At 39.8% G+C, this 16420-nt stretch overlaps 1 protein-coding gene across 2 annotated transcripts; it reads right to left on the bottom strand.

Annotated features, from left to right (window-relative positions):
- Nucleotides 1-1974: 1974 nt before the first annotated feature.
- Nucleotides 1975-16037, bottom strand: LOC124292232 (gamma-glutamylcyclotransferase-like). Of its 2 annotated transcripts, XM_046729285.1 has the most exons (4): nucleotides 15962-16037; nucleotides 15790-15897; nucleotides 3282-3427; nucleotides 1975-2842 (listed from the first exon to the last, which is right to left on the bottom strand). In XM_046729285.1, the coding sequence occupies exons 2-4, from the start codon at nucleotides 15892-15894 to the stop codon at nucleotides 2545-2547; spliced, it is 549 nt and encodes a 182-aa protein (XP_046585241.1). In that variant the 5' UTR covers nucleotides 15895-15897; nucleotides 15962-16037; the 3' UTR covers nucleotides 1975-2544. The 2 variants fall into 2 exon arrangements, with proteins under 2 accessions (XP_046585241.1, XP_046585242.1); XM_046729286.1 differs by lacking the exons at nucleotides 15790-15897; nucleotides 15962-16037 and adding an exon at nucleotides 6362-6661.
- Nucleotides 16038-16420: the final 383 nt, after the last annotated feature.

The following is a 16420-nucleotide window of genomic DNA, read 5'->3' as shown; positions in this document are numbered from 1 at the left end:
AAATATCTTTTGTCGTTATCTTTGAAATAGAATTGTTTTGTCACTGTCAATACCTTCCATAATGTCATATACATAGTGAATAGTAAAGGTGCCAGTACTGATCCCTGTGGCATTCCAGGCATCAGTGGCCGTCCATTAGAACTCTAACAGTGAATACCTTACCTTTGTTTTCTAAATAACTTTCAAACCAATTAAATAAATTCATCTGATGTCCAGTGAATAAGATTTGTAGGATATATCTGGACTGGATATAATAATCTGAATAGTATATATAATGAGATTTGGATCTTTGGACGGGAACCATCCGTTTCTAGTCATCCACTGTTGTACTGTAAGTAACGCACCCATCTCCCTGTGTTAATTTTCAGCCGACAATGATCATTCCCTGTGTCATTATCAGTGTAAGTGAAGCGACAAACAGTGCACACTAGCCTTACAGGATATATTCGATGAACCACCTAGCTGCATGGCTTCATGGGCAGACCAAAACACGCTCAACGATTCATCAGGACTCCAATTTGTGTTCAGCTGGCGTGGAAAATAGCGTCTGTTTTTGTTTATTAAATGAATTCTAGACTGGGGAATTGGAGTTCTGAATGTTTTGATCAATCACATATTACATGGTCTGGATGAATTCCCGTATACACACGAGTGATCATGATAGCTTCCAAAGTTAGTTTGATTTTCAAATGTTGTCCGGTGTGGTTTAGCAAGGGTGTATTCCGGAGTACATTCGCATATACGAAGACTCTTACTCTAAGGTTACAGGCAATTCCAGTGAGCACGGGAGATGGAGATCCTACACGCGTACCGTCTGTGGAGTGCCTGTTTGTTGGAGGGAGTTGATAGATCATCTTCTGAACTGTCCTGAACATGGGGCCATGGCAAAATGACACAGCTGTATAGGGGATCGACACATATTCCGCCTGTACCGAACGACGACCTGTGGTCTTCGCCCTCTCGAGATGTCGAATCTGTCAACGTCTTGTGCGCAACTTCCGGTACAATGTCGCAGAAATGCAGATACGTTGATAAGGCAACGCAATGTGTCAGGAGGCCAAACGTTACGCAGATGTCAGGGGAACCCCGGAAACCGATAACGTTGCCGTAAAGACTCCAACTCAATAGAAGAATGTTCGTCCCGCGAAATCCGGAAACTCGTGACCTGTACTATGTTCGGACGTATAATCCTGGAATTTGTGTTATGCTCAAGTGGATTTTCTCGTTCTGAGGTGAAGGACCCCGATGTAACCACCCTTGGTTGCTATGGTGATATTGCCTTGCCACCGATGCTTGTGGTGCGCCGGCTTTAGTCCTGGCATGGATTGAAATTTCTAAGTTCACTTCTCTGATTTGAGAAAACAACATAAATACTTCTGGTAAACGAAAAACAACAACAACGCCTTTGAGTTTAAGTGTAGCCAAATATACATTTAAATATTGTTACCGTAATCTTTTTGAGGGTATTTGAATCACACAGAAAGCATCATTTGTATCACCCAGCTGACATTATTTGTCTTGTTAGACTGCAGGCTGTACTGCAGGATATGTGCATCGGTTACATGTCGCTGGGCTTTCTACTTCCGGCACTTTGACTTTGTGTTGGAACCCCCGCGGGAATTCCATGTTAGAAGTGATCCTAAGTAGCCTTCTGACGGATCGGTTGATCAGGCTTGGGTACTGGTTGCCAGCGTGTCGCCGTACCCGGCGGCGTGGTCGGTGCTCATGACAGCAAACATTGGAATGACTCAATGTTTCCCAGCAACTTCACCCAGGTGCTTATTTCTGTGTTATAAAACCAGTCCGATACTAATCCGAGCGTAGTAACTAAACACAACGCTCGTCATCTCTAATAAAAACGAAGTAGGATTCCGATGTCATGAGCATGTGTGTATGTTGACTGCCATGATATATCCTGTCCCTATGGTGGCACTTGTCATTAACACGTGCCAATAATAAATACGGAACACCAGAAAAAATGACATCCTTTATTTGTAAATCCCTGCCCTGAGCAAAGACAATTCAAAATATAAACGTAGAAAATGTAATCATAGCTGACAGACCTGTTCATATAATGTTGACAGAAAGAAGGAATCACTTTTAATGTTAAACGGAGCCCATCTGAGATCCTGAACCTGTCGAAAATCTAGTGTTGCTTCATTTAGTGATGTATAGCATTACTACAGTCAGTTCTAAGACGATACAGAACCTAATATGGTTTAGGAATTGTGAGACAGTCTATCGCGTAGGCACCGGGTGAGCTTTTGTTACAGTCTTTGTAACATAACGTCAAATACAAGCACTCAGGATAACAAACTAATGTTTACATCTTGATCTGTTTGTCTGTGTCTGGGGATTACCTTAACTCAACAGCAACCCCCAATATGAACTGCCTATTGAGGAAAAACCGCACCCATCTATTCAGGATGGTCATGTCAGGATACTGATCCCGGAGCAACGCTAATAGAATATTCAGACGGATTTAGCGCTGAAGGTAGACACACAATACATCGTTCAGTAACTTTCAGCCATTATACAAAGAAGCTATAACACTGAACGAACCCGTGTCATTGTTGTTGTTGTTTTTTCCAGTTGACATATAAGTTGGTTGTAGACTTGAATCTCTCCTTGGAATCCATTGTCCTCTATAGCCTCCAGCTGGGAGATATAAGCTTGGGGTAAACCACTTTGTTTCGCTCCCCTCACAATCACGTCCTTGTACTGAGGGGAGGGGGTATGTGAAATATCAAATTCCCCGTCGAGTTCGTACGTCCGACACGTGTGCGTTGTGCCGTCGGGTGTCGTTACTGTCACCGTCCTGCGTTGGTATCTTCTCTCCTGTCTGAAGCAAACGTGCATATTAGTGAAGTTTCAATTGTCATAACATGCTCAAGACAAAGTCGTGTCAACCTTCTCCTCTATTAAAGTGGTTTCAGAAATCCAATGATTGACATTATGAACATCGTGTGATCACACAATCAACTAGATCACTTAGCACAAACACCAAATACTCAGCCGCCTTTTACACCGAGTCAATTATACAAGGTATCCTCAAAGACTTGTAAGATAACTGAATGCTGTGACACACACACACACACACACAAAAAAAAAACACACAAAAACACAACATATAGTGAGTGATTTAAGTGAGTCTAAACTTTTGATGGGTAGTATTTTTTCCAAAGCTGATCTCACTTCTGATGGTAGATCACAACCGTTATGATTCATACTTTTTACAAGGCAGAGTGTTATTTCAATGACTGTCGACAGCTGGTACTCACCTGTCCAGATTGTCGCTGTCGGCCATATCAAGCTGCCATATAACGCCCCAGACACTGGAACCGGGGCATCTCCTGATGGTGGCGGGCGCTCCCGCCCACAGCATCGTCTTGGTGTCTTGCGGCGAGTCAAACGTCAGACGGTAGTCCTACAGTGTCACACAAAGTTAATGACCAACAAATTTTATTTATCTCTCACTATATATGGCAGGACAATATATGGTTAAAGAATGTGGTAATCGTATTATAGTTACATTCATTGTTTCTGTTAAGATTCCGTTAAGGTTCATTCATTTGTGTTGTAAGAGTAGTAAATTGTCAGGATTGTACTATTTTTTTAGTATCTGATGTAAGCAGTGGTGTGAACTATGTTTGATACTTGTGGAGTCGGTTGTAATTCGGAATCTTCTAGAACATAATCGACTAATCCAACTGAGTATAATGAGTGAGTGAGTATAACTTTACGCCGCGTTTAGCAATATTCCAGCAATATCACGGCGGGGGACATGGGAAATGGGCCTCACACATTGTACCCATGTCGGGAATCGAACCCGGATCTTCGGCATGACGAGCGAACGCCTTAACCACTAGGCTACTCCTCCGCCTCCCAACTTAGTATAGAAATGTCTAGTTAGACTATATGAGTGGACAAGCACAAGCCTCTCTCAACGTTCTCTAGGCTGTACCTCCAATACCATTGCACTGTTACAGACCAATACCCGAGTATTTTGAATGGTTTTGATGGCAACCAAATGAAAGGTTTGGAAGGAAGCAGATACATCATCGTAAGACTGGCTATTATAAGATTCATGTCTGTTTCTGTTTAGGAGGTGACATCAATTGATTGTACAAGTTATTGGAAATACGTTTGGAGCAGAGAGAACGCCAGAAATGCACTGTCAGTCTCTCACCATGTTTATGCATTTAATAATGTCGTGAATATTAACGTCATAAATCACATCAATAGTGAATATCAAATATAACTATTTCTATGTTGCCATGGTGTTTTGTTTGTAGATTTCAGACAGGTCGAGTCAGACAGCACTGGGACGAATCCATTTGAGGCGCCTGTAGTTCAGTGATCGAAATAATGCCCTAAGTAGTTATCTGTTTTCACCTGAACCACGTGATCCAGTGTTTATTTAGCTGAACACTTTATTTGCCTTTGCGTGTGTTTGTGACCGGTGTCGTCGATGGGCTGGATGGTACCTTTCAGCGAACACTTAGTATCACATGTTTATGTTATTTAGTCCTACATTCCAAACCGAAACATGAGTCTCATTAACCTATTCAGACAATGACCTACTTTTCAGCCGATCCGAATTCTCTCGTGTGAAAGTGAAAAGAGACACCACAAACAACTATGTTTACACTGAAATCCAATTCCTTGTTTCATACGAAAATGGTATTTACAGGTTAATTTTAATTCTAAACTTTAATAACAACGTATTTCTATATTTTATGGCGAGGTGTAGGCAGCATGACCTTAAGAACAGACTGCGCCTGGTTGATGAGGTCGTAAAATGATTCACAATTCATCTGGCTCACTGGTTACACCTGTTATGTGTTCTTATTCAGTGTAGTTTTGTAACGCACAATGTGATTGATATAATATCAAGTCCGTGCCAGACCGCCAAACTTTTTTTAGCGGCAGAGCCTCGTTTTGACAGAGCACGCTGCACGACGTGTTTGCAGGGATTAGAAGGAGCGTAGTGTTGCAATATACAAGTGGTTAGATGTATCAAATAATACTGACTGACTGACTGAGTTTGGTTTTACGCCGCTTTTAGCAATATTCCAGCAACATCACGGCGGGGGACACCAGAAATGGGCTTCACACATTGTACCCATGTGGGGATTCGAACACGGGTCTTCGGCGTGACGAGCCAACGCTTTAACCTCTAGGCTACCCCACCGCCCCCAAATAATACTGATTAATATTTATGTATCCAGTTGAATGAACTGGTCTCAAACTTTTTGGACTGGTTATTGTACTAAGTTGCGCAATAGGACGGAACCCAGTCAGCAGGAAGCCAGACTGTTGTTTAATCAATGTTTTGACTTGATTGTTAGCCAAGATTGTATGATCATGGTAATGCTTTTCGTTACTTGTATCAATCACGGTGTAGTCTAAATCGTATACTGAAGGTTTTATGTTATTATTTTAATCGAAAGAGTTTTGTCGCGCATATTTACAGGAATGACATATTGGCGTGGGTAAGTGATCATGCTATCTGTCATGTATTTTCAGACAGCCATGATATGTATTGCTAAAGTAAACAGGTTGTGAAACAACAATCACTTTTTAATGGCTATATAACATGTGATATAGAATGTAGCACGCGAGATGAGATAAACGCCCAACTTCGACACAAATTATTGTAGTAGAAGATGGGAGTCGGATGTCCAGTCGATTTATATTTAGAAAGAGAATCTATACTGAAATACTAATATCTGGATTGGGTAGTGGCAACTGACTTCACAACCGATTAATTACGTACAAGCTATCATCCGACAGAACTGAAATATTTTACCTTTGCATGAATATCCTAGCATTTTTACCAAACGTTTCCACTATAAATTCTGTTTTTAATAAATGGTGTAAACATAAAACATTTGATGTTGATGTAACTAAACTATTTATGATATTTAGAAGCAGAAGTTCGGTGTTCGAGAAATTAACAGCTGTAAGTGAGCTTAAAAACGTAGAAAACGGACAAAAATCCCAACGTGAAGTCCGAGTAAAAATGTTCGCAGCATGAAACAGAACCCAAAGCCCAACATCAGCTCCGAGACAAATCATAGCAGCACGAGAAAGAAGGACAGAATAAAAGCCTCGTGTAGAATGATGGCATCACCAAAGAGTTAACCAAAACACGTGGTAAAGAATCATGATCTATACAATCTACAGCTCTTTGTCAGGTAATAATTCGGTCGTTACGGCCACACCCCGCGGTGCGTGTGGTACATGCATACAAAGAAACGCGAATATATTAACACAAAAAGCAATGATTTTGTGACCGGCGATTGAGGACCTCTTGTGCAGTTTTACACTCTGTGAACGGTTTGAATCTACTACTCACATCCAGCCTGGCTGTATGTAGAAACTGCGCCGTGGGGTTCTTCAACAAGAGCCTCTGCGCGAGAAGGTTGCTGCCGTACGCAAAGTAGAGGACAGTTCTAGCCATGTTTCACGTACAACTCCCGACTGAGAATGTGACGTACATACAAGAGTTGTCTCCCTTCAAGCGCCAGTTACACGCATGCACTGCGAACATGATTTCACCACATTTATACCAGACCACAGATTCAATGAAGTGAAGTCAAATTACAAGTTACATGTTACTTGTATATTATGCGTTTATACATACGTTATGATCGTAATGGAGACCAAATAGCAAGGAGGCATGAGCAGTGTATGTATATTTAGAAAGGGATAATATTCAAGGGATAATAATAACTAATATTTGGATCGGGTTACCAGACTCGACCAGCTGGTCAATTACGCACAAGCTGTTATCCTGACAGAAACAACAGCAGTTTACTCGGCAGAAACAAGACCAGTTACGTCAGTGTACACATTTTCACTTCAGAGCGCAGTGATCACTGAGATCTAAAAGACAAATTGTGAAAAAAGACAGTGCAACAAATTTCAACATATTTGAAACGAAACATTTTAATTGTATTAATATCATAACATTAATTCTTATATCAATTTTGATTTTGATAAACGATTAAAAAATTGTTTAAGTTGATAAATCATTTATTGAAATTAGAATAATATTAAAATTAAACAGTATTAACGATACGTACGGACCTTCCTTATAAAAGACTTCGTACTTGTTTAGAAAGAAGTTGGTATCAGGAAGTAGCTCAATACAACAATCGACAAGAGGAACAACGTCATCGCTAGTCTACATATCATCTACAAATATAGGGTTGTGTCTAAACCAAAAAGGTGACAGGTATTGTCTGGTTGAGACTAAATATATTTGTACATTTGACGCCTCAGTGTGGATAGAATGAGGACAATTGAGGAGTATATTCCTCATATAATACGAGTATATGGATGGCAACTTCTTGTTTATTGTATACTCATGCCAATAATGGTTGTCACCCTCCTCCCCTCCCCTCCAATTAAAAAAATGAAGGGGTGACAACCATTATTGGCATGATTATATATCACAACGTTTTGGGCTACTTTGCCCCTTTTTCAAAATCACATGAAGAAGGGACAAGAAGTAGCCCAGAAACGTTGTGATATACAATAAACAAGAAGTTGCCATCCATATACTCGTCTTATATATTCACCAACTTCTAAATGCCTCTCAAGAATCTCAGTATATTCCTCGTTGTTGCTTTTCTTATACAAGCCCTTAGTCTCTGACGAGCCATCAGTCTCCACCAACCCTACCATAGAAATCCGACACATTTGCCATGTTCTCACCCAGTTCAACTACTACACATCCAAGCAAGTCGACAAAATCATCAGCACCCTTCTCCCAGCAAGTAAACCGGCCACCAACAAACTCGAACCCGCACCCATCTCTATCCCCTTCATAGGGAAGACCTCCCACCACATCAGCCGTCTCCTGAAGCAACAAGCAACAAGCAACCTTCTTCACCAGCTCTACACCACTGAAAACCCTACCAATGTCGGCAACACCTCCAAACAACAAGAACCCAAAGGTATTGTCTACAAAATCAGCAGTTACTATGGCGAGGCCCATGTAGACGGAACGTCAAGTCCCATAAACATCAGAATCAAAGATCAAAGAATCAGCCGTATCAGACCTCACCATCAACTATATTAAAATATAACAAAAACTGAACGCTTCCCATGTAACGTCACAGAAAGTACGAAACATGTGTAAAAGGAGAATAGTGTTTATTTCATGGCTATGTAATATGTAATAGTTGTATTATACTAGTAGTTCTCATTTACACGAACTATATACACCGAGGCGTACTACTCCATATACATGTATTTCCATTTGTATAACTGTATTAAGTCTATTTGCATAATTACATCGTGTGTATGTATCTGTATGTGTGCTTGTGTTACTGATGGGATGTGACTGATGTGTGAATGTCATTTTATGAAAGGCTGTACATGTCAGGGTGTATGTGTGTCTTCCATGTTTATGTCAGAGTGTTCCTATGAGCAGTTTTGGGCAAATATATAACTCCTGGAGCAATGCACACTCTCATTACTGGCGTGATTTCTTAGAATAATTCGTCACACATTCGCGAAAGCAAAACGTGGATCTAAATAAAAAACGACAAGTATTTATCTTACCCGTGGAAACAGGTTAATAGACAATATGTGAAACATGTCATGTCGTATGATCGACGAATTACCATTACACCTACTAACCTGTACATCAGTATGCAGGCCAAGGCTTGACATATAAAGGCATTGTTTGTATGCCGCCACATGAACACAGTATGGGGATGAAACGCACCTTTCACCTTCTTACTGTCCATGGGTGCACATTCTTTAGGATTCAATTTCTCCTTTCCAGACTTGTAAATGTTATACCGTTCATATATATGTTGACTACACAGATAGTATATATGTTGACCACACAGATAGTATATATGTTGACCACACAGATAGTATATATGTTGACCACACAGATATCGGTGACCTACACGAATGGTATATATATATATATATGTTGACTACACAGATAGTATATATGTTGACTACACAGATAGTATATATGTTGACTACACAGATTGTATATATGTTGACTACACAGATAGTATATATGTTGACTACACAGATAGTATATATGTTGACTACACAGATATATGACTACACAGACAGATTACAGATAGTATATATGTTGACTACACAGATAGTATATGTTGACTACACAGATAGTATATATGTTGACTACACAGATAGTATATATGTTGACTACACAGATAGTATATATGTTGACTACACAGATAGTATATATGTTGACTACACAGATAGTATATATGTTGACTACACAGATAGTATATATGTTGACCACACAGATAGTATATAGACTACATATATATATGTTGACTACACAGATAGTATATATGTTGACTACACAGATAGTATATATGTTGACCACACAGATAGTATATATGTTGACTACACAGATAGTATATATGTTGACTACACAGATAGTATATATGTTGACTACACAGATAGTATATATGTTGACCGCACAGATAGATGTTGACTACACAGATATATATGTTGACTACACTACACAGATGAGTATATATATGTTGACTACACAGATGGTATACACAGATGACTACACAGATAGTATGTATATGTTGACTACACACCAGATAGTATATATGTTGACTACACAGATAGTATATATGTTGACTACACAGATAGTATATATGTTGACCACACAGATAGTATATATGTTGACTACACAGATAGTATATATGTTGACTACACAGATAGTATATATGTTGACTACACAGATAGTATATATGTTGACCAATTAGATAGTATATGTTGTTGACTCAGATAGTACAGATAGTATATATGTTGACACAGATACACAGATAGTATATATGTTGACAGATAGTATACATGTTGACTACACAGATAGTATATATGTTGACTACACAGATGTATATATGTTGATGATAGTATATATGTTGACTACACAGATAGTATATATGTTGACTACACAGATAGTATATATGTTGATAGTGTATGTTGACACAGATAGTATATATGTTGACACAGATAGTATATATGTTGACCACACAGATATATATGTTGACCTACACAGATAGGTATATGTTGACTACACAGATAGTATATATGTTGACCACACAGAGATAGTATATATGTTGACTACACAGATAGTATATATGTTGACTACACAGATAGTATATATGTTGACCACACAGATAGTATATATGTTGACTACACAGATAGTATATGTTGACTACACAGATAGTATATATGTTGACTACACAGATAGTATATATGTTGACCACACACAGTTGACCACACAGATATATATGTTGACACACAGATAGTATATGTTGACTACACAGATAGTATATATGTTGACTACACAGATAGTATATATGTTGACTACACAGATAGTATATATGTTGACCACACAGATAGTATATATGTTGACTACACAGATAGTATATATGTTGACTACACAGATAGTATATATGTTGACTACACAGATAGTATATATGTTGACTACACAGATAGTATATATGTTGACCACACAGATATGTTATATATGTTGATGTTGACTACACAGATAGTATGTATGTTGACGCACAGTACATATGTTGAATACACAGATGGTATGTATGTTGAGTGGACATGTACACAGATAGTAGGTATGTTGACCACACAGATGAGTGAGTATGTTGACCGCACAGATAGTAGTATGTTGACCAATGTTGACCCTGATAGTATATATGTTGACTGCACAGATAGTGTAGTATGTTGACCGCACAGATAGTATAGTATGTTGACCGCACAGATGCACAGTGAGGTATGTTGACCGCACAGATAGTGGGTATGTTGACCATGTATTGCAGATAGTGGGTATGTTGACCGGTATGTTGACCGCACAGAGATGGTATGTTGATGACAGATGAGTGGTATGTTGACACAGATAGTGAGTATGTTGACCACACAGATAGTGGGTATGTTGACCGCGCACAGATAGTGAGGTATGTTGACCACACAGATGAGTGAGTATGTTGACCGCACAGATAGTGGGTATGCTGACCGCACAGATAGTGGGTATGTTGACCGCGCAGATTGCATATTGACTGCACAGATAGTGGGTATGTTGACCGCACAGATAGTGGGTATGTTGACCGCATAGATAGTGAGTATGTTGACCACACAGATAGTGAGTGTGTTGACCGCATAGATAGTGAGTATGTTGACCGCATGGATAGTGAGAATGTTGACTGCATAGATAGTGAGTATGTTGACCACACAGATAGTGGGTATGTTGACCGCACAGATAGGGGTATGTTGACCGCACAGATAGTGGGTATGTTGACCGCACAGATAGTGAGTATGTTGACCGCACAGATAGTTGGTATGTTGACCACACAGATAGTGAGTATGTTGACCACACAGATAGTGGGTATGTTGACCGCACAGATAGTGTGTATGTTGACCACACAGATAGTGGGTATGCTGACCGCACAGATAGTGGGTATGTTGACCGCGCAGATTGCATATTGACTGCACAGATAGTATGTTGACCGCACAGATAGTGAGTATGTTGACTGCACAGACAGTAGTGAGTATGTTGACTGCACAGATAGTGGGTATGTTGACCGCACAGATAGTGGGTATGTTGACCGCATAGATAGTGAGTATGTTGACCACACAGATAGTTGGTATGTTGACCGCACAGATAGTGAGTATGTTGACCGCACAGATAGTGGGCATGTTGACCGCACAGATAGTGTGTATGTTGACCACACAGATAGTGGGTATGCTGACCGCACAGATGGTGGGTATGTTGACCGCGCAGATTGCATATTGACTGCACAGATAGTGAGTATGTTGACCGCACAGATGGTGAGTATGTTGACCGCACAGATAGTGGGTATGTTGACTGCGCAGATAGCATATTGACTGCATAGATAGTGGGTATGTTGACCGCACAGATTTTGGATATGTTGACCGAGCAGATAGTGAGTATACCACACAGATTGTGCGTATGTTGACCGCGCAGATAGTGAGTATACAACACAGATTGTGCGTATGTTGACCGCACAGATAGTGAGTATACCACACAGATTGTGCGTATGTTGACCGCACAGATAGTGAGTATGCCACACAGATTGTGCGTATGTTGACCTCACAGATACTGAGTATACCACACAGATTGTGCGTATGTTGACCACACAGATTGTGCGTATGTTGACCACACAGATTGTGCGTATGTCGACCTATCAGATAGTGAGTATGACAAAGTGTAGGAATCCTTTTGTGTGTACCAAGGACAACTTATGAACATGAAATTTTAATTACAAACTACTGAATATTTGCAGCTTCTCTGCAGATCATTCTCAATGCTTTTGCAGGACAGAATAACAAACTTTTACGCTGTACAAGTGTAGTGCCAGCTCGAAAAATAGGATTACCGATATCGAACGACATAAAAATACTACAGACGCACGGAAACCATCATTAAAGGAAAACTACTTTGACACCATGAGCGTGTCATGGACAGGACTGTGATATTCTGTTCATAATCGTAGTATATGCACGCTTTTCAGGACTAAAATGGCTCTATTAGTATTTATTGGTGCGGTGGAACTGATTGAGGACATGCAAGTCAGGAACCAGATATTCGGCAACATTATCTGTATGTTCCAAGTACATTATCTTCCAGTAATAAATAAGTATACACTCTTAAATTGGGGTTACAAACGTTATAAAAAGGTTGAAGTCCACGAAACACTGCAAACCTTGGGCCCAGACGATGCATCGTCATTGAACGGCCATATCTTGTTGTTTCATGACACCATCAAACAGGGGTGTTCCTTTGTCCGTTTTATGTTGTTGTTTTTTTGTCGAAGAATATCATGAATATATCATGACAAAAGTGTTGACAGTTCTCTCAACTTTAGAAGATCTATAAGAAATTACCGCAAACAAACGATGATTTTTGTTTAAGATTCCGATTCACAAATCGGACACGCGCTATAAACATTCGTAAGAATAATTTAAACTATTGAATTACGATTGGTCGTAACGCTACGAACTCTTTGTGGACAGGTAGTCTGAATAAGGCCTACCCAGAGTTATCTCTGACGCGAAAATGATATGATGTGATACGTGGAAGTTGTGCGTATGTTGGAAATACGTACATTTTGCAGATGCATTTACATCTCATCTTGTGAGAAGTACTGCATATGAAACCACGCAAATTTGACAAATTCTTTTGTAGATTCTGAAATAATGATCAAACGAAGAGAAGTATAGCAAACGTTCATAAATTGCGTGACTATCTACGTATGATATGATACTAATAACAGTAGTAAAACATATCCACAGTGTAATTCATTGTGTGAAAGAAGTACGTAACAAAGACGCATAATCTGTGTCAGGAATGAAGCTGTAAGCAGCTGAACAGAAATACCGTGTGTACCGTATTTCCTCGAGTATTCGCTAGGAAATGTGGGGATAAATGTTGTTTTAATGGGTAGATAGTTTACATGGATTGAAATTACCCTTTGATGTAGGGATCCGACAGAGAGGAACAATGTGAGGCCTTTTTGCAACGCTATGTGAATCAGTGAGACCTGATAATCTATAACACGAAGCTGGGTTAAGGTATTGTCTATTTCAGCTGCTTAAATAAAGTTTTTGTCTCAACTTCCAATGTTGATGGTACAAATATTTCTTATCATATCTTAATGTGCATTCTTATAGCATAGTTCATGCTCTTTCTGTATTTATGTCATACCACACTAAATATATTAGCGACGTTATCGTATAATTTGTAAAGAAAGGAAGCGATCGGAGCGCTACGACTGTCGTAAGTCTATGTTAAAGTATGGGAGTTACGATCGTCTTAGCGCTACGACTGTCGTAAGTCTATGTTCAAGTATGGGAGTTACGATCACCTTAGCTCTACGACTGTCGTAAGTCTATGTTAAAGTATGGGAGTTACGATCGTCTTAGCGCTACGATCGCTTTGAGGAACGGGGCCCAGGTCAAATTTGGCTGATGGTTAAAGCGTTCGCTCGTCACGCCGAAGACGCGGGTTCGATTCCCCACATTGATAAAATGTGTGAAGCACATTTCCGTTGTCCCACGCCATGATATTGCTGGAATATTGCAAAAGCAGCGTAAAACCATACTCACTCACTTACTCTTGTAAAGTTAGTATTACATGTCGTTTCTTCTCACATTACTGGTGTTACGTAGTATCCTTATTTATCCCCGTCAGACTTTTCGTCTACCGGCAGTATTGTCTGTTTTCTGATGATGGTAATTATTTCAAAGCGTATCACTGTTGTTCTGCTTGAGGGGCTAAGCTAATATATGTATTGAGGTGTACTTCATGCAGCTTTTGGTCGCACTTGTGTTCACTTCTTTCTGCTTGCTTGATTTTTATATTGTGTTGTTATTAATGGCACTAGAAAAGTGCATCCCTGCGTTTTACCTTCTATTTCTTTTAGAGTCTGATAAAGATGAATGTCACCGTGAGCTTTTTTGAGAAATACACGTAAACACACACCACGGCGCCCACCTCTCTGGATCCATGCGGAATCATTTCAAGAACGTTTGAACAACCGAAGAGAGGACTTAAGGCTCACAAAGCCCACCGCGGCTTCCATACAATAGTTTGACAAGTGGTCGTCCTGATCACAGGGCTTTACTGAGTAAGTGTAGTCCCAAATGTAACATATGTTACATATGTCCAACAATGTCATTTAGAAAGTGGTCAAATGCCACATGTTATTTTTGGGATTACACTCACTCAGTAAAGTACAAATTCTAGTCCTTTGGGGGTTGAGTTCCATACAGAACCCAAACCCACGCCTTCAGAGTTAGGCACCTGGTGTGTTTTCTATGCATATCTTCATACATTTGAGTCAATTTATGTAACGAATAGACGAATGGATCTCCACACAATACTAGAAAGTGCTACACACGTACTGCCAATTCTCAATATTCCTTTTTAATTCTAAAATAGAAACTGGCACAATTTTGCGAGTACAGCGTTCGTTTTCACTTCGGATTTATGTTGCTACATTTCATTTACATTACATCTGGTTTAGTGACAAATACAATTTGCAACTGGATTCTAAAGCGTATGCGTAATTAACGGAAGTGTTTATGTGCTGACAGGCGAATAAACAAGACAGAGAATTTTCCACAAAAGTCAAACCAGTGAATTTATGTGAAGCTGCATAGCGCCATTTAGGACGCCGGATCCAGAGGTGTGTCTAGACGGAAGGGGGAGTTTCGGATATCATATGTACAATACGCCAGACGCAGATGAAAAACGTGTTTTGTACGCAGATTCAACATTAAGATAAAGACGCATTAACGTAAATATTCTCTTTATATATTATATTTTTCAAAGGTGGTTTCACATTACATTTGAGATTTGTGTTAGGATTTTTCAGGACTGAGGGATTAAAATTGGCATTCACTGACACTCCGCGTAAAAATTGACTTGTATTCGGGTTCCAGGATAGGTGGGTATAATTTTTGAAAAAATAGGGTTCAAGAGCAGGGGCATTTCCCTGAATCAAAAAAACCATTCACGTGACACAGAAAAATGTGCTGTAGAAATGTGTACCACCGAGCCCGGAGCTGATTGTAAACTTCCGCACGTTTACCAGAGGTAATACGACAGATTGCGAAACACCACGCCACTTGTTGACACAAGATGTATTGATTTAGTACGCCCCAGTTTGATCAGAACTAGGTAACTGTGAATGTAATGTGTAACGCTGTTTCATTTCAAGCAATACTTACATCTAATCGTGCCACATCAAAGTACTGTGCTGTCGGATTTCCCAAAAGTAGGCGTTCTTTCAGAAGGTTGCTGCCGAATGCGAAGTACTTGAATGTGAGAGCCATGTTCATTCGTAACTACTCGCCTCTTTCCGTGACCTACAAGAAGGCTTGCCGGAATGACACGAGTAGTTACGAATGAGGGCTTATCGTGACGGACTCGTGTCAGTCCGATATATGCCGAATGCGAGTTACGGAAAGGAGCGAATGATGACGAATCCTGTGTTGTCCTGTGAAGTGGTTTTAGTCTGACGTGACACAGAGTCCGTCTTGAAACTAACGGGTGTGTGACTGGAATATACAGCTAACTAGTCTCATTCATAAATTACACTATTGTAACAGGTGTAGATACCGCGCTGAAGGTGAAAATATGATGACAACGCACTCAAAACTTATACTTGAGAATATCATTTATCACCTCATGCGTGTTAGCTACAAGCTGGTATCATGATGTATGATTATTGTAACGTGAAACTCTTTTATAGCATAAGCCGTGAACGGATTGGTTTCCCAGTGCAGATGGAATTCACCTGGATTACCAGTAGGACGTTCGTGCGTGCGTGCTTTCGTACATTAACGCTAGTTTTATAGT

Source organism: Haliotis rubra, unplaced genomic scaffold (genome assembly GCF_003918875.1).
Source record: "Haliotis rubra isolate DU_JTF1 unplaced genomic scaffold, ASM391887v1 Scf51, whole genome shotgun sequence".
Taxonomy (NCBI): domain Eukaryota; kingdom Metazoa; phylum Mollusca; class Gastropoda; order Lepetellida; family Haliotidae; genus Haliotis; species Haliotis rubra.
This window is presented reverse-complemented; position numbering and strand designations above follow the sequence as displayed.

Coding starts and splice junctions, on each gene's coding strand:
- LOC124292232 (XM_046729285.1), bottom strand. CDS start 15,894: ATGGCTCTCACATTCAAGTACTTCGCATTCGGCAGCAACCTTCTGAAA. Junction 3,428..15,789: donor TTGATGTGGCACGATTAGAT/GTAAGTATTGCT, acceptor GTGACACTGTAG/GACTACCGTCTGACGTTTGA. Junction 2,843..3,281: donor GACAGCGACAATCTGGACAG/GTGAGTACCAGC, acceptor CGTTTGCTTCAG/ACAGGAGAGAAGATACCAAC.